This window comes from Salmo salar, chromosome 22, assembly GCF_965601325.2.
Source record: "Salmo salar chromosome 22, fSalSal1, whole genome shotgun sequence".
NCBI lineage: Eukaryota > Metazoa > Chordata > Actinopteri > Salmoniformes > Salmonidae > Salmo > Salmo salar.
In genome coordinates, this window is record NC_138312.1 from 51481957 (window position 1) to 51504191 (window position 22235).

At 43.6% G+C, this 22235-nt stretch overlaps 1 protein-coding gene across 7 annotated transcripts in view; it reads left to right on the forward strand.

Moving 5' to 3' along the window:
• LOC106583659 (CBFA2/RUNX1 partner transcriptional co-repressor 2) overlaps positions 1–22235 on the forward strand; it is a 71945-nt gene that overhangs the window by 25689 nt on the left and 24021 nt on the right. For 2 of the 7 annotated variants that reach the window (XM_014168107.3, XM_014168106.3), the window contains exons 2-5: positions 7035–7212; positions 19856–20026; positions 20629–20870; positions 21556–21645. In XM_014168107.3, the coding sequence (XP_014023582.1) occupies positions 7149–7212; positions 19856–20026; positions 20629–20870; positions 21556–21645 (567 nt within the window). In that variant the 5' untranslated portion in view covers positions 7035–7148. Of the gene's footprint in view, positions 1–7034; positions 7213–15212; positions 15396–19855; positions 20027–20628; positions 20871–21555; positions 21646–22235 lie in introns of all 7 variants that reach the window. The other 5 variants (XM_014168109.3, XM_014168111.3, XM_014168112.3 and 2 more) reach the window with 3 other exon arrangements.

Consider the following 22235-nt stretch of genomic DNA (forward strand, 5'->3'; position numbering starts at 1 on the left):
GTAGAAACCAAGGCTATTGAGTCTGCCGATGAGGATGTGGTGATTGACAGAGTCGAAAGCTTTGGCCAGGTCAATGAAAACGGCAGCACAGTATTGTTTCTTATCGATGGCGGTTACGATGTCGTTTAGGACCTTGAGCGTGGCTGAGGTGCACCCATGACCAGCTCTGAAACCAGATTGCATAGCGGAGAAGGTGCGGTGGGATTCGAAATGGTCGGTAATCTGTTTGTTGACTTGGCTTTCGAAGACCTTAGAAAGGCAGGGTAGGATGGATATAGGTCTATAGCAATTTGGGTCAAGAGTGTCCCCTCCTTTGAAGAGGGGGATGACAGCAGCTACTTTCCAATCTATGGGAATCTCAGACGACACGAAAGAGAGGTTGAACAGGCTAGTAATAGGGGTTGCAATAATTTCGGCAGATAATTTTAGAAAGAAAGGGTCCAGCCCGGCTGATTTGTAGGGGTCCAGATTTTGCAGCTCTTTCAGAACATCAGCTGAATGGATTTGGGAGAAGGAGAAATGGGGAAGGCTTGGGCAAGTAGCTGTGGGGGGTGCAGTGCTGTTGACTGCAGTAGGGGTAGCCAGGTGGAAAGCATGGCCAGCCGTAGAAAAATGCTTATTGAAATTCTCAATTATAGTGGGTTCATCGGTGGTGACAGAGTTTCCTATCCTCAGTGCAGTGGGCAGTTGGGAGGAGGTGTTCTTATTCTCCATGGACTTTACAATGTCCCAGAACGTTTTTGAATTTGTGTTGCAGGAAGCAAATTTCTGCTTGAAAAAGCTAACCTTAGCTTTTCTAACTGCCTGTGTATATTGGTTTCTAACTTCCCTGAAAAGTTGCATATCACAGGGGCTGTTTGATGCTAATGCAGAACGCCATAGGATGTTTTTGTGTTGGTTAAGGGCAGTCAGGACTGGGGAGAACTAAGGGCTATATCTGTTCCTGGTTCTAAATTTCTTGAATGGGGCATGCTTATTTAAGATGGTGAGGAAGGCATTTAAAAAAATAACCAGGCATCCTCTACTGACGGGATGAGGTCAAAATCATTCCAGGATACCAGGGCCAGGTCGATTAGAAAGGCTTGCTCGCTGAAATGTTTCAGGGAGCGTTTGACAGTGATGAGTGGAGGTCGTTTGACCGCAGACCCATTACGGATGCAGGCAATGAGGCAGTGATCGCTGAGATCTTGGTTGAAAACAGCAGAGGTGTATTTAGAGGGCAAATTGGTTAGGATGATATCTATGAGGGTGCCAGTGTTTACGGCTTTGGGGTGGTACCTGGTGGGTTCATTAATAATTTGTGTGAGATTGAGGGCGTCAAGCTTGGATCGTAGGATGGCTGGGGTGTTAAGCATGTCCCAGTTTAGGTCACCTAGTAGCACGAGCTCTGAAGATAGATAGGGGGAAATTAGTTCACATATGGTGTCCAGAGCACAGCTGAGGGCCGAGGGTGGTCTATAGCAGGCGGCAACGGTGAGAGACTTGTTTTTAGAGAGATGGATTTTTAAAAGTAGAAGTTCAAATTGTTTGGGTACAGACCTGGATAGTAGGACAGAACTCTGCAGGCTATCTCTGCAGTAGATTGCAACACCGCCCCCTTTGGCCGTTCTATCTTGTCTGAAAACGTTGTAGTTAGGGATGAAGATTTCAGAGTTTTTGGTGGACTTCCTAAGCCAGGATTCAGACACGGCTTGGACATCCGGGTTGGCAGAGTGTGCTAAAGCAGTGAAAAAAACTAACTTAGGGAGGAGGCTTCTAATGTTAACCTCTTGACGGTCGCCTAGGATAGGGGGCGCTACAGCGATTTTTGAAAAGAATTCGTGCCCATTTTAAACGGCCTCCTACTCAAACTCAGAAGCTAGGATATGCATATAATTAATACTTGTTGATAGAAAACACCCTAACGTTTCTAAAACTGTTTGAATGGTGTCTGTGAGTATAACAGAACTCATATGGCAGTCAAAACCCCGAGACAGATCGTAACAGGAAGTGGAATTCTGAATAGCGGACTCAACTTCATCACTTTGCCTATAAATCACACCGTGAGCAATGGTTCATTGAGCACTTCCCATTTCTTCCACTAGATGTCCCAAGTCTTTACAAAGTGGTTTGAGCCTTCTACTGTGAAAACTGACACAATGAGAGTCTGTGGAATGTGGTCACATGAGGAGGGCCATCACCATTATGAAGCCGGCGCCCCTGGCTACCCTCCCCTTTTGAAACGTTTTGAAAGACAATGCAATCGTCCCCCTTGAATGTTATTGGAGCTCTGGTTGAAAAAGGCCCTAAAGATTCATGTTATACAACGTTTGACATGTTTGAACGAACCGAAATAAAATAAAAAAATGCATTTTGTTGAAAGAGGAGTCCCGCGGCCGACGGAACTTTTGGAGCAGCCTTCAGAACGCGCTAACAAGAACAAGCTATTGGAACATAAAGGATTAACTTTTTCGAACGAAAATAAATTTGTTGTGGACCTGGGATTCCTGGAAGTGCCTTCTGATGGAGATAATCAAAGGTAAGGGATTATTGACAATAGTATACAAGAGTAGATTTGATATGCGATTGTTCCAAGATGGCGCTGACCTGTAACGGTAGCCTATTTTTCTGAGTATCGCATCCTCTTTTATCGCAAAGTGTGATTACCCAGTAAAGTTATTTTTAAATCTGGCATTACAGGTGCTTTCAAGAGATATTCATCTATAAATCTTAGAATGACAATATTAAATTTAAAAAATGTTTTCAAATAGTAATTTAGTAAATTGTAGCGCTGTTTCACTGGATGCATTTGAGGGAAAATAGTTAGTCAACGTCACGCGCCAATGTAAAATGTTGTTTTTATATAAATATGAACTTTATCGAACAAAAGAATGCATGTATTGTGTAACATGATGTCCTAGGAGTGTCATCTGATGAAGATTGTCAAAGGTTAGTGCTGCATTTAGCTGTTTTTTGGTTATTTGTGATGCCTGTGGTTGGTTGGAAAATGGCTATGTGGCTACTTTTACGATATACTCCTCTAACATAATCTAATGTTTTGCTTTTGCTGTAAAGCCTTTTTGAAATCGGACAATGTGGTTCGATTCAGGAGAGGTGTATCTATAAAACGATATAACATAGTCCTATATTTGAAGAAAGAAAAAAAAATGTTATGCTAATGGTGATAGGATTTTTCGCTGGATGTCGGGACGGAGCCCGCCCAGAGGTTAACATTCATGAAACCAAGGCTATTATGGTTACAGAAGTCATCAAAAGAGAGCGCCTGGGGAGTAGGAGTGGAGCTAGGCACTGCAGGGCCTGGATTCACCTCTACATCACCAGAGGAACAGAGAAGTATGAGGATAAGGGTACGGCTAAAAGCTATAAGAATTGGTCGTCCGTGAAGTCCGGAATAGAGAGAAAAAGGAGCAGGTTTCTGGGGGGGGGGGATAAAATAGCTTCATGGTATAATGTACAGACAAAGGTATGGTAGGATGTGAGTACAGTGGAGGTAAACCTAGGCATTTAGTGATGATGAGAGAGATATTGTCTCTAGAAACATCATTGAAACCAGAAGATGTCATAGCATGTGTGGGTGGAGGAACTGAGAGGTTAGATAAGGTATAATGAGCAGGGCTAGAGGCTCTACAGTGAAATAAGCCAATAAACACTAACCAGAACAGCAATGGACAAGGCATATTGACATTAAGGAGAGGCATGCTTAGCCGAGTGATCAAAGGGTCCAGTGAGAGTTAGATAGCTAGCCGAGCCATAGGTAGCAAGCTGGTAGAAGATGGAGGAGCTCTGTTTTTAGCCACCTCGTGCGATTCCGTCTGTAGATTAGTGGGGTTCCGTGTGGTAGGGGGGACCAGTCCAATTGGCAAAATAGTTAGTCATAGTGGCCCAAAAAAATTGTCCGATAGACCTATTCAGATAGCAGCCGATAAGACAGCTAACGATTAGCGGGCCACAGATGGGCATTCGGGTTATGTCGCGACGGAGGGGCCAGTTGGATAACTCCCTCGGGCAGATAACGTCGGTGGTCCAGTCGTGAAGGCCCGATGGGGCTCCGCATCGGCAGAAAAAACGGGTCCGGATAGGTGATTGTAGCCCAGGAGAGGCTGATGAAACTCTTCAGCTGGCTAGCTCCAGAATAATTTATGTTAACTCCGGGACCAACGTTGCCAATAGTCACTCAGGTAGCAGCTAGCTAGCTGCAAGATCCAGGTGTAAATGTCCAGAGCCTGCGGTAGAAATCCGGGGATATGGAGAGAGAATAGGTCCGGTAAGCTCTGGTCTGAGTCGCGCTGTACAAAAAATTGGCAATAGCTTTTCGAGCTAATGGATAGCTGAGGACCGCTAACCGTGGCTAGCTGAACTCCAACGTTAGCCAGTGAACTGGCTAACCTCTGGCTAGCTTCTGTTGTGGGTTTCAGATTTGAGGTATATAATACTTTTATTTTTTAAATTGGTGAGGCGGGTTGCAGGAGAGTGTTTTGAGGTTGAGTTTTTAGAAGAAAAAAAAATATGTAAAAAGATATGCGAAGAAAATATGTAAATATATATATATATATATATATATATATATATATATATACACGGGACACGACAAGAGGAAGACAAAGGACGTCTGAATTGCTACGCCATCTTGGGAGAATAGAGTTGACAGGCTTGAAGTCATAAACAGCGCAATGCATTGCGAAGGTATGCTGGCAAAACGCACAAAAGTGCTATTTTGAATGAATGCTTACCAGCCTGCTGCTGCCTACCACTGCTCAGTCAGACTGCTCTATCAAATCATAGACTTAATTATTATAACATAATAACACACAGAAACACGAGCCTTAGGTCATTAATATGGTCGAATCCGGAAACTATCATCTCGAAAACAAAACATTATTCCTGTTACATTGCGCAACCCTCAATGTTATGTCATAATTACGTAAAATTCTGGCAAATTAGTTCTCAACGAGCCAGGCGGCCCAAACTGTTGCATATACCCTGACTGCGTGCAATGAACGCAAAATGACACAATTTCACCTGGTTAATATTGCCTGCTAACCTGGATTTCTTTTAGCTAAATATGCAGGTTTAAAAATATATACTTCTGTGTATTGATTTTAAGAAAGGCATTGATGTTTATGGTTAGGTACAGTCGTGCAACGATTGTGCTTTTTTCGCAAATGCGCTTTTGTTAAATCATCCCCGTTTGGCGAAGTCGGCTGTCTTTGTTAGGAAGAAATAGTCTTCACAGTTCGCAACGAGCCAGGCGGCCCAAACTGCTGCATATACCCTGACTCTGTTTGCAAGAGAAGTGACACATTTTCCCTAGTTAAAAGAAATTCATGTTAGCAGGCAATATTAACTAAATATGCAGGTTTAACAATATACACTTGTGTATTGATTTTAAGAAGGGCATTGATGTTTATGGTTGGAGAAACGTGTACCTAAGCGATTATATGCAACGCAGGACAGGCTAGATAAACTAGTAATATCATCAACCATGTGTAGTTAACTAGTGATTATGATTGATTGATTGTTTTTATAAGATAAGTTTAATGCTAGCTAGCAACTTACCTTGGCTTCTTATGCATTCGTGTAGCCTCGTGGAGTGCAATGTAAAGCAGGTGGTTAGAGCGTTGGACTAGTTAACCGTAAGGTTGCAAGATTGAATCCCTGAGCTGACAAGGTAAAAATCTGTCGTTCTGCTCCTGAACAAGGCAGTTAACCCAACATTCCTAGGCTGTCATTGAAAATAAGAATGTGTTCTTAACTGACTTGCCTAATTAAATAAAGGTGTAAAAAAAATATATATATTTTTTTTAATCGGCCAAATCGGCGGCCAAAAATAACGATTTCCGATTGGTATGAAAACGTGAAATCGGCCCTAATTAATCGGCCATTCCGATTAATCGGTCGACCTCTAATGGGGAGTTGTCATGGAAGAGTTGTCATGGGGCAGTTGGTGTGCTCGTGTGTTTGTGTGTGTGTTGTCATGGAAGAGTTGTCATGGGGGAGTTGGTGTGCTCGTGTGTTTGTGTGTGTGTTGTCATGGGGGAGTTGGTGTGCTCATGTGCTCGTGTGTGTGTGTGTGTGTGTGTGTGTGTGTGTGTGTGTGTGTGTGTGTGTGTGTGTGTGTGTGTGTGTGTGTGTGTGTGTACAGTATATTTGAGAGAGAGATGTGATCTGTATTGTCAGTATGTGTGGACAGGCAGAGACCAGGTGCAGGCTTTGTTTCCAGTCTACTCTCACCATGCTGCATTCAATGCCTTATGTCTTTAACCTCCCTCCATTACTTCCACTCTCCCTCTATCCCCCTCTCCCTCCCTCCCTCTATCTCCGTCTCCCTCCCTCTATCTCCGTCTCCCTCCCTCTATCTCCTCACCCTCAATCTATCCCCTCCTCCCTCCCTCTATCCCCCTCTCCCTCTCCTTCCCTATATCCCCTCCACCCTCCCTATATTCCCTCCTCCCTCCCTATATCTCCCTCTCTCTCCCTCTCCCTCCCTATATCTCCCTCTATCCCCTCTTCCCTCCCTCTAAACCCCTCTCCCTCTATCCCATCCTCCCTCCCTCTAAACCCCTCTCCCTCTATCCCATCCTCCCTATATCTCCCTCTCCCTCCCTCTATCCCCCCTCTCCCTCCCTCTATCCCCTCCTCCCTCCCTCTAATCCCCTCTCCCTCTATCCCATCCTCCCTCCCTCTAAACCCCTCTCCCTCTATCCCATCCTCCCTATATCTCCCACTCCCTCCCTCTGTCCTCCTCTCCCTTCCTCTATCCCCTCCTCCCTCCCTCTAAAACCCCCTTCCTCTATCCCCTCCTCCCTCCCTCTATCCCCTCCTCCCTCCCTCTATCCCCTCCTCCCTCCCTCTAAACCCCTCTCCCTCCCTCTATCCCCCTCTCCCTCCCTCTATCCCCTCCTCCCTCCCTCTAAACCCCTCTTCCTCTATCCCATCCTCCCTCTATCCCCCTCTGCCTCCCTCTATCCCCTCTCCCTCACTCTATCCCCCTCTCTATCCCACCCTCCCCCTCCTCTGCTTCCCTTGGAACACAGCATTGTGTTTCTCCCCTTGGCTGGGGGAGCCGGGGCCCTTCTGTCCCTTCTGTCTCCTTCACAGGTGACTGTTGGGGGTCCCAGCTGGCCAGCCTCTTGCCCGATTAGATCCATATGGAGGATGGGGGACAGAGGAAGGAGGGAGGAGGAGTGGGCCGGGGCAATCGAGGCAGCAACGGTACTGGTTGTGGTGCTAAGGGGCTGATAGCTTAAAACCCTGTCCTTGGCTTTGTGGGCAGGCTTCTTCCTCTGTTCTTGTCCTCTTTGACTCTCGTTCTTTTTCTCCTTCTCTCTCCCTTTGTCGCTCTCTTTCTCCCTCTTTCTCTCCCTCTCTCTCTCTCCCTCTTTCTCTCTCTGTCTCTCTCTCTCTATATATCTCCTGGGTGTTTTGTTGGTAGGAGTGCGGGGCGTTAGGTAGGTGGGTGCAATGTTCCTTTTTTTGTGTTGTAATTCATTTTATATGGATTTAAGCATTCAGAGCTTAGAACTAGCGAGTATTTTGATGGAAATGTATCCTAAAATCACAAGCATAATTCGTCTTTTAGAAGCGCTTCTCTATTTGTTGTTTCAGACATTGGTGCTGTTGTTCTTGCTGTTGTTGTTGTACAGTCACATTGTCTGTCAGGTGTCCTTAAGTTACAACATCAAGGTTGGCTATGTGTGGGTCGGAATGGCCCACATGGCAGGAAATGTCCCTGCGTTGTGACTTGGGGTCTGTCTGTCTGTCTGTCTGTCTGTCTGTCTGTCTGTCTGTCTGTCTGTCTGTCTGTCTGTCTGTCTGTCTGTCTGTCTGTCTGTCTGTCTGTCTGTCTGTCTCTCTCTGTGTGTGTGTGTGTGTGTGTGTGTGTGTGTGTGTGTGTGTGTAGAGGAAGCTGTCAGACAGTGATAAGTGGTGCACTGCCTGAAAGTCTCTGGGTGTGTTTTTTTGGGGGGGGGGCACAGAACTGACAGCATGGGTCTTCTACACTGAATTTAGATCATGAAATGACATGATAATAGATTTTTTTTATCTTCCTTGAGACTCAGATCTGTTGTATCTGATGACCTGTTGTTGAAAGTCAAATTGTCAGTACCACACAAGTTGTCACTCTTATCACACAAACCTTTTGTCTTATATCTGCATTTTTCATCTGATTACTTACTGAAATATAACACAAATAGCCTCAAGACACACCCACACGTGTCACGTTTGATCTAGTTATTAAATGTAGTGACTCTTTTACTGGCCTTGTGGTAATACACTGTAGCAGGGAGGATGTGTCAGTCATTCCAGTTCACCGCTTCATCTGTTTCTCAAAACATCTCTCTTTCTCTCGCCCTCTCTTTCTCTCTCTCTCTTGCTCTTTCTCTCTCTGTCGCTCTCTCTCTCGTCTCCCTTTCTCTCGCTCTCTCTGTCTCTCATGTCTCTTTCTCTCTCTCTCTCTCTCTCCCTCCACAGCTGTTAGATTGCATGCTTATTAGAGTGGGAGATTAGAAACACCTGGTGCGCAGGAGAGGAGCACAATATATATATATCTATCAAGAAGAAATGAAGATGAAAGATTTAAGAAGAAGTGTTCAATATTTTTGTTGTTGTTGATATTTCTTTATCAAATGTATTTGAAGTGCTTTATATTTTCATTTTTCTGACAAGGTCCCCACCTACCTTTAGAACAAATTACATAGAAACTATAGAAGGACAAATACTGGAGTTTTGGTGCAGGTACAGCCAACTAGTACAAAAATAATATTGGGATATTGTCAAACAGTACGATATATCATCAAATAATAATATCCCAATATGTAATTGTTAGAGGTCGACCGATTATGATTTTTCAACGCCGATACCGATACTGATTATTGGAGGGCCAAAAAACCCGATACCAATTAACCGGCCTATTTATTTATTTATTTATTTATTTGTAATAATGACAATTACAACAATACTGAATGAACACTTATTTTAACTTAATATAATACATAAATACTATCAATTTAGCCTCAAATAAATAATGAAACATGTTCAATTTGGTTTAAATAATGCAAAAACAAAGTGTTGGAGAAGAAAGTAAAAGTGCAATATGTGCCATGTAAAAAAGCTAACGTTTAAGTTCCTTGCTCAGAACATGAGAACATATGAAAGTTCGTGGTTCCTTTTAACATGAGTCTTCAATATTCCCAGGTAAGAAGTTTTAGGTTGTAGTTATAATAGGAATTATAGGACTGCTCTATCAAATAGAGCAGTCTGCCTACCTGCTGCTGCCTACCGTCGCTCAGTCAGACTGCTCTATCAAATATCAAATCATAGACTTAATTATAACATAATAACACACAGAAATACGAGCTTTGGTCATTAATATGGTCGAATCCGGAAACTATCATTTCGAAAACGAAACGTTTATTATTTCAGTGAAATACAGAACCGGCATTGATGTTTATGGTTAAGTACATTGGTGCAACGACAGTGCTTTTTTCGCAAATGCGCTTGTTAAATCAACACCCGTTTGTCGAAGTAGGCTGTGATTCGATGAGAAATTAACAGGCACCGCATCGATTATATGCAACGCAGGACACGTTAGATAAACTAGTAATATCATCAACCATGTGTAGTTAACTAGTGATTATGTTAAGATTGATAGTTTTTTATAAGATAAGTTTAATGCTAGCTAGCAACTTACCTTGGCTTCTTGCTGCCCTCGCGTAACAGGTAGTCAGCCTGCCATGCAGGCTCCTCGTGGAGTGCAATGTAAGGCAGGTGGTTTGAGCGTTGGACTAGTAACCGGAAGGTTGCAAAAACAAATCCCGGAGGTAAAAGTAGGTAAAAATCTGTTGTTCTGCCCCTGAACAAGGCAGTTAACCCCCGTTCCTAGGCCGTCATTGAAAATAAGAATGTGTCTTAACTGACTTGCCCAGTTAAATTTTTTTTGTAATTTTGAAATGGCAAATTGGTGGCCAAAAATACCGATTACCAATTGTTATGAAAACTTGAAATCGGCCCTAATTAATCTGCCATTCCGATTAATTGGTCGACCTCTAGTAACTGTATCGGTTTTTCCCCCATCAGTAATGTGTGTGTGTGTGTGTGTGTGGGTGGGGGGGGGGGGGCTTGCATCCGTCTGTTAGTCAGTGGGTGTGCGTGCGTGTGTTTTGGCTGATGTGCCAGCTGCTTGATGTGTCCATCATGTGACAGGCTGACAGTAGTAGTGGTCTCAGGTGACAGACTGACAGTAGTAGTGGTCTCGGGTGACAGGCTGACAGTAGTAGTGGTCTCGGGTGACAGGCTGACAGTAGTAGTGGTCTCAGGTGACAGGCTGACAGTAGTAGTGGTCTCAGGTGACAGGCTGACAGTAGTAGTGGTCTCAGGTGACAGGCTGACAGTAGTAGTGGTCTCAGGTGACAGGCTGACAGTAGTAGTGGTCTCGGGTGACAGACTGACAGTAGTAGTGGTCTCAGGTGACAGGCTGACAGTAGTAGTGGTCTCAGGTGACAGGCTGACAGTAGTAGTGGTCTCAGGTGACAGGCTGACAGTAGTAGTGGTCTCAGGTGACAGACTGACAGTAGTAGAGGTCTCAGGTGACAAACTGACAGTAGTAGTGGTCTCGGGTGACAGACTGACAGTAGTAGTGGTCTCGGGTGACAGACTGACAGTAGTAGTGGTCTCGGGTGACAGACTGACAGTAGTAGTGGTCTCGGGTGACAGACTGACAGTAGTAGTGGTCTCAGGTGACAGGCTGACAGTAGTAGTGGTCTCGGGTGACAGACTGACAGTAGTAGTGGTCTCAGGTGACAGACTGACAGTAGTAGTGGTCTCAGGTGACAGGCTGACAGTAGTAGTGGTCTCGGGTGACAGACTGACAGTAGTAGTGGTCTCGGGTGACAGACTGACAGTAGTAGTGGTCTCGGGTGACAGACTGACAGTAGTAGTGGTCTCAGGTGACAGACTGACAGTAGTAGTGGTCTCGGGTGACAGACTGACAGTAGTAGTGGTCTCAGGTGACAGGCTGACAGTAGTAGTGGTCTCGGGTGACAGACTGACAGTAGTAGTGGTCTCAGGTGACAGACTGACAGTAGTAGTGGTCTCCGGAAGTCATCCGGCAATGGCCCACTAACTGACATACTGAGTGAATTAGGCCTGTCTCTTTCTGTGTTACATTGAATTATCTGTAACGTCGCCATGTGATGTCTTCTCAATTACCTTATGCCATAGCCAAGGATTTCCAATCTCATTTGACTTTAGCACTTGATACTAATTAGGACTTGATACTAATGTTGATACTAATTGCTAAATGTGCTTGGTAAAGGAACTGGAAAGAAATATAGTTGTTTTAATAGTCTATTCTTTTGACTTGAGATAGATGCACTCTGACCAATATTCACAAAGCTTCTCAGAGTAGGAGTCCTGATCTAGAATCAGGTCTTCCCGTTCATATCGTATTATGATGTAAAATATCAAACTGATATAAAATGAAAAAGTGATCCTAGATCAGCACTCATATTCTGATACACTTTGTACATATGGACCACTAAACACAAATCAATGTATTGGAAGCAATGGAGGGGTTTACTTAGATGATAGAGTTGCATATCAGCTCTCTATTGTGTTGGCGGAACTGATATTGTTATTATGAATCTATACGTCCAATGGATCGTGTTATTGACATGTCGTCCTCATGAATACTGATATTGTTATTCTGAAGCTGTACAGTGCATTGGGAAAGTATTCAGACACCTTGACTTTTTCCACATGTTAAGTTACAGCCTTATTATAAAATTGATTACATTGTTTTTTCCCTCATCAATATACACATAATACCCAATAATGACAAAGCAAATACAGGTTTTTATACATTTTTGCTGATTTATTAAAAATAAAAAACAGAAATCACATTTACAAAAGTATTCAGACCCTTTACTCAGTACTTTGTTGAAGCACCTTTGGTAGCGATTACAGCCTTGAGTTTTTTGGGGTATGACACTACAAGCTCTGGCTGGGCCACTCAAGGACATTCAGAGACTTGTCCACTCCTGCGTTGTCTTGGCTGTGTGCTTAGGGTCGTTGTCCTGTTGGAAGGTTATCCTTCGCCCCAGTCTGAGGTCCTGAGTGCTCTGGAGCATGTTTTCATCAAGCATCTCCCTGTTTTCTATTTTTTTTTATTTAACCTTTATTTAACTAGGCAAGTCAGTTAACCTTTCTGGCGCAGGCGTTCCACTAGCGACCCACCTCGACAACATCCGGTGAAATTGCAGAGCGCCAAATTCAAAATACAGAAATAGTCATAATAAACATTCATAAAAATACAAGTGTTATACATCGGCTTAAAGATTAACTTCTTGTTAATCCAGCCGCTTTGTCAGATTTCAAAAAGGCTTTACGGTGAAAGCATATCATGCGATTATCTGAGGACAGCGCCCCGCTTACAAAAGCATACAAACATTTTCCAACCAAGTAGAAGAGTCACGAAAGTCAGAAATAGTGATAAAATGAATCACTTACCTTTGAAGATCTTCATCTGGTTGCAGTCACAAGAGTCCCAGCTACACAATAAATGTTTGTTTTGTTCGATAAAGTCCCTCTTTTATCCCAAAAACTCTTTGTTGACGCGTTTTGTTCAGTAATCCACTAGCTCAAAGGCGGTCAAAACATGCAGACGAATACATCCTAATAGTACCGGTAAAGTTTGTTGATACATGTCAAACGATGTTTATAATTAATCCTCAGGTTGTCAATTGTCTAAATAATCAATAATATTTCAACCGGACAATAGTGTATTCAATAGAAAGGAAAAACAACGAAGGGCGTGCACTCGGTTACGTGCGCAACCCAGCACTGCATGATTCTACAGTAGCCTAGTGGAGCTGCAGGGTAGCCTAGTGGTTAGAGCGTTGGACTAGTAACCGAAACGGTTGCAAGTTCAAATCCCTGAGCTGACAAGGTACAAATCGCTACAGGCAGTTAACCCACTGTTCCTAGGCCGTCATTGAAAATAAGAATTTGTTCTTAACTGACTTGCCTAGTTAAATAAAGGCAAATAAAATATAAATAATACAGTCCACTGACAGAAAGGTCTCATTCTTCTTCATTTTTCAGAAAACAAGCCTTAAACAATGTCTAAAGACTGTTGACATCTAGTGGAAGCCATATGAACTGCAATCTGGGTCCTAACCCATTAGATACTCTATAGGCATTCAGTTGAAAATACCCACATCAAAAAATCCCACTTCCTGGATGGATTTTCCTCAGGTTTTCGCCTGCCATATCAGTTCTGTTATACTCACAGACATTATTTTAACAGTTTTGGAAACTTTAGCATGTTTTCTATCCAAATGCATATCCTAGCTTCTGGGCCTGAGTAACAGGCAGTTTACTTTGGGCACGCTTCTCATCCAGATGTCGAAATACTGCCCCCAAGCCATAAGAAGTTAAGAACAAATTCTTATTTTACAACGACGGCCTACCTGGACTTTGCTCCGTTCATCTTTCCCTCGATCTCTCAGTCCCTGATCTCCCAGCATGCTTCACTGTGGGGATGGTGCCATGTTTCCTCCAGACATGATGCTTGGCATTCAGGCCAAAGATTTCAATCTTGGTTTCATCAAACAAGAGAATCTTGTTTCTCATGGTCTGAGAGTCCTTTAGGTGCCTTTTGGGAAACTCCAAGCGGCCTGTCATGTGCCTTTTACTTAGGCTTCCGACTGGCCACTCCACCTCATTGCTGGAGTGATGCAGAGATGGTTTTCCTTCTGGAAGGTTCTCCAATCTCCACAGAGGAACTCTGGAGCTCTGTCAGAGTGAGAATCAGGTTCAGGTTCCAAGGCCCTTCTCTCCCAATTGCTCAGTTTGGCTGGGCGGCCAGCTCTAGGAAGAGTCTTGGTGTTCCAAACGTTTTCCATTTAAGAATGATGGAGGCCACTGTGTTCTTGGGGACCTTTAATGCTGCAGACATTTTTTGGTAGCCTTCCCCAGATCTGTGCCTCAACACATTCCTGTCTCTGAGCTCTACGGACAATTCCTTCGTCTTCATGGCTTGGTTTTTGCTCTGACGTGCACTGTCAACTGTGGGACCATATACAGACAGGTGTGTGCCTTTCCAAATCATGTCCAATAAATTGAATTTACAACAGGTGGACTCAACTTACCTCAACTAACCGGTGCCCCCGCACATTGACTCTGTACTGGTACCCCCCTGTATATAGTCTCGCTATTGTTATTTTACAGCTGCTCTTTATTGGTTTCTTTTATTTCTTATTCATATATATATTTATTTTTACTGCATTGTTGGTTAGGGGCTCGTAAGTAAGCATTTCACTGTAAGGTCTACACCTGTTGTATTCTGCGCATGTGACTAATAAGATTTGATTTGATTTGAAGCTATACGTCCCATGGATTGTGTTATTGAGAAGTGTGGAGCTATACGTCCCATGGATTGTGTTATTGAGACATGTGGAGCTATACGTCCCATGGATCGTGTTATTGAGAAGTGTGGAGCTATACGTCCCATGGATTGTGTTATTGAGACATGTGGAGCTATACGTCCCATGGATCGTGTTATTGAGAAGTGTGGAGCTATACGTCCCATGGATTGTGTTATTGAGACATGTGGAGCTATACGTCCCATGGATCGTGTTATTGAGAAGTGTGGAGCTATACGTCCCATGGATTGTGTTATTGAGACATGTGGAGCTATACGTCCCATGGATCGTGTTATTGAGAAGTGTGGAGCTATACGTCCCATGGATTGTGTTATTGAGACATGTGGAGCTATACGTCCCATGGATCGTGTTATTGAGAAGTGTGGAGCTATACGTCCCATGGATTGTGTTATTGAGACATGTGGAGCTATACGTCCCATGGATCGTGTTATTGAGAAGTGTGGAGCTATACGTCCCATGGATTGTGTTATTGAGACATGTGGAGCTATACGTCCCATGGATCGTGTTATTGAGAAGTGTGGAGCTATACGTCCCATGGATCGTGTTATTGAGACTTGTGGAGCTATATGTCCCATGGATCATGTTATTGAGACGTGTGGAGCATTGGAACCAGTGTGTGTGCTCCAGGCTGCTCCCTGCCAAGTGCTGGCACGGTGTGTGTGTGCATGCTTGTGTGTGCCCGTCACTGTGCCATGTGCGTGTGTGTGAGACAGAAGCCCAAATTGCTGTGTATAGCCCTTCTTCCTGCCCCCCTGCTCTCCTGAACAGGTGGAGCGATAGAAGGCAGACCATGGGATGCGGAGAGAGAGCGAGAGATGGAGAGAAGGAGAGAGGGGAGGACAAGAAGAGGGGGAGAAATGAAGGGAGGGTAGAGTCAAAGCGGGGCTCAGATGCAAGGGCAGAGGGAGCTGTCAAATCGCAGGGTGCAGCGCTGCAATCCAGAGAGTTCAGGTGAACCCTTACTGTTGTGTGGGAATGTGTGTGTGTGCACATGCTTGTCTGCTGGCTTTATTAATTCAACAGTTGAAGTCGGTAAGTTTACATACACTTAGGTTGGAGTCATTAAAACAAATTTTTCAATCACTCCACAAATTTCTTGTTAACAAACTATAGTTCTGGCAAGTCGGTTAGGACATCTACTTTGTGTATGACACAAGTCATTTTTCAAACAATTGTTTACAAACAGATTATTTCATTTATAATTCACTGTTTCACAATTCCATTTGGTCAGAAGTTTACATACACTAAGTTGACTGTGCCTTTAAACAGCTTGGAAAATTCCTGAAAATGATGTCATGGCTTTAGAAGCTTCTGATAGGCAAATTGACATCATTTGAGGCAATTGGAGGTGTACCTGTGGATGTATTTCAAGGCCTACCTTCAATCTCAGTACCTCTTTGCTTGACATCATGGGAAAATCAAAAGAAATCAGACAGCAGGTTCCAAATGCCTGAAGGTACCACGTTAATCTGTACAACAATAGTACGCAAGTATTAACACCATGGGACCACGCAGCCATCATACCACTCAGGAAGGAGACGTGTTCTGTCTCCTAAAGATGAACATACTTTGGTGCCCGAAAAGTGGAAATCAATCCCAGAACAACAGCAAAGGACCTTGTGAAGATGCTGGAGGAAACAGGTACAAAGTATCTATATCCACAGTAAAACGAGTCCTATATCGACATAACCTGAAAGGCCACTCAGCAAGGAAGAAGCCACTGCTCCAAAACCGCCATAAAAATGCCAGACTACGGTTTGCAACTGCACATGGGGACAAAGATCGTACTTTTTGGAGAAATGTCCTCTGGTCAAATGAAAATGAAAATAGAACTGTTTGGCCATAAAGACCATCGTTATGTTTGGAGGAAAAAGGGAGAGACTTGCAATCCAAAGAACACCATCCCGACCGTGAAGCACGGGGGTGGCAGCATCATGTTGTGGGGGTGCTTTGCTGCAGGAGGGACTGGTGCGCTTCACAAAATAGATGGCATCATGAGGTAGGAAAAATATGTGGATATATTGAAGCAACATTTCAAGACATCAGTCAGGAAGTTAAAGCTTGGTCGCAAATGGGTCTTCCAAATGGACAATGACCCCAAGCATATTTCCAAAGTTGTGGAAAATGGCTTAAGGACAACAACGTCAAGGTATTGGAGTGGCCATCACAAAGCCTTGACCTCAATCTTATAGAAAATTTGTGGGCAGAACTGAAAAAGTGTGTGTGAGCAAGGAGCCCTACAAACCTGACTCAGTTACACCAGCTCTGTCAGGAGGAATGGGCCAAAATTCACCCAACTTATTGTGGGAAGCTTGTGGAAGGCTACCTGAAATGTTTGACCCAAGTTAAACATTTTAAAGGTACTGCTACCAAATACTAATTGAGGGTATGTAAACTTCTGACCCACTGGGAATGTGATGAAAGAAATAAAAGCTGAAAAAAATCATTCTCTCTACTATTATTCTGACATTTCACATTCTTAAAATTAAGTGGTGATCCTAGTTGACCTAAGACAGGGAATTTTTACAAGGAGTAAATGTCAGGAATTGTGAAAAACTGAGTTCAAATGTATTTGGCTAAGGTGTATGTAAACTTCTGACTTCAACTGTACATATACTTGAGTATATGTACAGTATATGTACATCCACAAATCTAGTTGTTCAATTCATTACAGGCTGTTTGGAGTGTTTAGCCGATTGGATAAAAAAATCTATATATCTATATATGTCGTCACCCCCCCTCTGGTTCCACAGCCTTTTTACCTTAATAAAACCATTTTAGTTGGTCCAGTCAATTTAAAATGTGTTTACTCAACTTGTCTCATATGTTCATTCAAATATAAATTATTATTTGGGCATCTTAACTAAAAATGGGTGTGTGACTGGTTACAAACACAGTGCTTTTAACTTACGTATTTGACCCATGTATTCAACATATCCTCACCTGCGATTTGAACAAACAACCTCTTGGTTCACGGCTACCCCGATCTTCCTGCTACGCAACCATTCGATTTTCTTATTTAAGCAATTTAGGTTTTTCTGTATACTGTTGTTGTCTTGATGTTGGTATGGCATATTTTAATGTTACTCCTTAATCACTATGATAAATAAAATAATTTTTCTTGAGTGTACTTTAAACAGAGATAAGATTTACTTTGAAGTGCAAAGTGAACCAAGAGTTAGTGAGTTCAAATCCCAGATGAGGACATGTTGATTATTAATTACTGTATAAATGAACATGCACAATGTAATTATGTTTGTCAAATATGTAAGTTGAAAACATTGTATGTTAAAAGCACTGTGTGTGTAACTAGTCCCACAGCCTTTTTTAGGTAAAATGCCCAAATAATCATTTCTAGTTGAATGAACATATGAGACAATTTGAGCAAACACATATTCTTAAGTTGACAGAATTTTTGTTGGAGCTAAGTTTAGGCCAACTAAAAGTATTAAGTTCATACACCACTTTTACCAAAAAGTTGAGTAAACAAAAAAATAAATAATATAATAATACTTAATAATATTTAGTATTATATTTAACAACTCACATATGTTTTCGGTGTAAGCAAGCATATACCTTGGTTGCTTTTACTTTTTCTAAAGGGGTATGTCTACGAACCACCAAGTCATGAGGCGTATTGTTTATTTCAACATGCCAAATAACTGGAACCACATCCTACAGTGGCCTGTTTTTTGATTTCCTAGTTTTTACCCTAATTGTTTATCATCACATACTGGCATATTAAATGCCATATCGCTCTCCATTGAATTTTCAAACACGCTTAAAAATCACTGAAGTACTGGCTGTTGCATTCATATGTTTGCGTATGAAGGCAGATGGTCAGTTCATGACATCAAAAGAGCATAATAGTCCGGCTCTAAAGAAAAGCCCTAAAACCAAGGAACCTCTCAGCCAACCTTTTACCCGTTAAAACTGCTTGTCTATTAATCGTCTGTCTAAAAGCAGTTGGAAGCATCTGATCCACTCCAAATAGAGACCAGACCCAGTCTTCATGGGGATTGGACTAACACAGATGCCCTCTGATCTAAAGATTATTACCATCTCTCTCCCTCACTCCCCCTCTCCCTCTCTCCCCATCCCCTGATTTGGTGGTCCTATTCATTGGCCGTGGCATATTGAGAAGTATGCGTTTAACATTCAAAAGCTTTTGCGATCTTGTTAGTAAAGCGTGAAATAGCTCCCGCCTTCTTTTCCTTCTCTCTTCGGCCCTGGCCCCACTGGCTCAATGAAGGGCCATTCTTCTCCACAAACACAATGGCTTTTCTTCATTAGCACTTCTGCCATGGATCTCAATGGAAGGGTTGAGCATGTCAAGGCAAGGCTAGACCCCAAGACATCTGGTTGCTCTACCAGGGGCAGAAGGGGGGTGGAGGAGGGGGAGGTTCTGCTGTTGTTTTCTTCCATGAAAAAGGTGAGGTCATTGATAATATTGAGTCTGGAAATGTTCAGTCACTCATCTTAACACTCACACAGAGTGGACAAAACATTAAGAACACCTTCTCTTTCCATGACACAGACTGACCAGGTGAATCCAGGTGAAAACTATGATTCCTTGTTGATGTCACCTGTTAAATCCGCTTTAGTCAGTATAGATGAAAGGGAGGAGACAGGAGAGTGAGACAGTTGAGACATGGATTGTGTATGTGTGCCATTCAGAGGGTGGGCCTTATATCCCTGTGGAACGCTTTCGATACCTTGTAGAGTCCATGCCCCGACAAACTGAGGATGTTCTGAGGGCAAAAGGGTGTACACCTTTCTAATATTGAGTTGCACCCCACCCTTTCGCCCTCAGAAAAGCCTGAATTCGTAGGGTGTGGACGCAGGGTTATTGTGAAAGTGTTCCACAGGGATACTGGTCCATGTTGACTCCAACGCTTCCCACAGTTGTGTCAAGTTGGCTGGATGTCCTTTGGGTGGTGGATCATTCTTGATTCACACGGGAAACGAATGTGGGATATGGATGTGGGTAGGCAGACCCACGAGCCACTAATGATGACTTCCACCACCATCAAAGTTGCCCATCCCTGGTCGATGTCATGAAAAGAGCACCTGGATGCACACACACACATTGATGCTGAGGATGGTGTGTGTTTATGTGGGTTTGTAATTTGAGTGGCTGATGATGGAAACCAGACTGCAAACCTCTTCTACACATTAGCGTGTATGTGTACGTATATGCGTGAATGTGTGTGTGTACGTACGTGCGTACATACGTGCGCGTGTGCCTGTTTGAACACCTCGACCACAAAACATCTCTGTCATGCACCTATTGACCATGTCTCTCTCTCCCTTCCTCCTCTCGCTCTTCCTCCCCTATCTCTCCATCCCTTCTCTCTCTCTCCCTCCCTTCTTTCTCCCTCCCCTCTCTCTCCCTCTCTCCGTCTCCTCAGCCAGTGGTGAGAAGAAGACCCCTGCCATGCCCGGCTCTCCTGTGGATGTCAAGACTCATTCCAGACCAGTCCCCAGACCAGTCCCCAGCAGCAGCAGCAGCGCCGCCATGCCGCCCCTGCCCTCCGTGAACCCCAGCGGACCCCGGCCAGCCTCCTTCTCCTCCACCACTCGTGAGTACCACAGATATTAGCACTCTTACCATAGAAATAGAATGACTGGAGCAGTCATCCCCATTCAAGTCAATGAGGCCCTGGTGGGTGGACCATGAAGTACAGCAGGAAGTGTACCCATAAACCTGGAAGTAAAGAAGAAAGTACAGTATTCAATTTGTGCTTTATTGAGTGTCAATTTAAGGGACGTTAAGACTCTTACCACCACTAGCCCCCATAGAGGATGATCCATAGATGAGTTAGAGCAGTGTGGTAAACGATTCTGGAGTATTCTGATATATCTGAAAGGCTTCCTTTTTTGTCTGCTTTATTTTATGTCCATATATCAATAAAATCTATTTATAAAGCCCCCTTTGTTGTCACAAAGGCCTGTACAGTAACCCGACCTAGATCAGATAGGTGTAAATAAGGATTCCATATGAAAGATCTGGTGATTCTATAATGAATGTGATATGTATTGTCCCTCTGTTGCGTTTGCATCAGCCCATCCAGTCGAAGCACTACCTCCCATGTCGGACCACATTTGATCAACTTTTTTGACCTCCTACGCCGACCTCTCATTCACTCCTTTCCCTCCCCGTCCCACCTCTTCCCTCCCCCAGTGACCAATGGAATCCACCACTCCCCGCCCACCCTAAATGCTGTGCCCTCGCCGCCCCAGCGCTACAGCAATGGGCCTAGCTCCTCCTCTTCCTCCTCGCTGGCCAATCAGCAGCTCCCAGCCACATGCGGCGCCCGACAGCTCAGCAAGCTCAAACGCTTCCTGACGACGCTGCAGCAGTTCGGCAACGACATCTCGCCCGAGATCGGAGAGAGTGTCCGCAACCTGGTGCTGGCCCTCGTGGTGAGTGGTTGATGAAACGTTTTAGGAATGATGGATGGAAACGCCCGTAAAACATTGTCACTTATTCTGTATTGATATGTCAACATAGTTGCATTTGTTTTGAGATGTGATTCGATGATTGAACTGAATTGAATGGAGTCAAATGGAATTGAAATGATATATGTAGAATTAAATATTTAAACAAATGTATATGTTACTTTCAAAACCAGTACAAATATCTGCCCAAAATAGAAAAGACAGTATGTGTTATTTATGTTGGGCTGGATTTTATTTCGTCAGATGTTTTCATTCAATGGAACATGGCAGTATATTCAGTATATGTGGCCCAAATGGACACACTGTATTGGTTTTGACAGGCTCCATCTGCAACATATTGAGTCCTGTGCTGCAGATTATACCTACGTATCATCTGTTGCACATCATTCATCCATGAACAGGTTGATCAGCAGTTGAAAGGGAAACTGCCATATAGTTATTTCTCTGGTCACTCAAAGGGATTCAAGTCTATCCTCATGTCTGAGAGAATATATTTGGACTGATCTACAAATGGACTCAGTGTGGCAGCTGTTGACTGCAATGTAGTTAATCTGGAACACGCACAATGTCAAGCTCAGTGTTGGAGACAAATAAACTGAACCTTGAGAGGTGAATTGTGATTGGCTGATCTCTCCACTATGTGTCCCAGAATTCAACAGTCACCATCGAGGAGTTCCACTCACGGCTCCAGGAGGCCACCAACTTTCCCCTGAGGCCCTTCGTCATTCCCTTCCTCAAGGTAACACCTACCTCCTCTCTATCTCTCTGTTTCCCGTCTCTCAATTTCTCTGTTACGTTCTGTTATTTCCACTCTTTATTTCCCATCTCTCTTTTCTCTCCCTCTCTCTTTTCTTTCCTCTCTCTCTCTTTCCTTCCCTCTCTCTCTCACACTCTTTCTCCCCCTCTCTCACTCTCTTTCTTCCCTCTTTCTCTCTCTCTCTTTCTCTCCCTTCTCTCTCTCTCACTCTTTCTGTCTCTCTCCCCCTTCTCTCTCTCACACACTCTCTTTCCCCCCCCTCTCTCTCTCTCTCTCCCCCTTCTCTCTCCCCCCCTCTATCTTTCCTTCTCCCTGTGCTGTGAATATTCATAACTGAATCCAGGCCTGTGCTGCTACAGTGTTCCTCTTTGTCCTCCTCACAAGGCCTTTGATGTTTCGAAGGAGGTTTACAATGACTCAAGGACTGCGTATAATTAGTCATGAAATCAGGAGTGGGAAAAACCAGATGTTTGTATTGAAGGTAACAGCTAGAGTTCATCCCAAATGGCACCCTATTCCCTATAGAGTACACTACTTTTGACCTGGCCTCTATGGGAAGAAGTGCACTATAT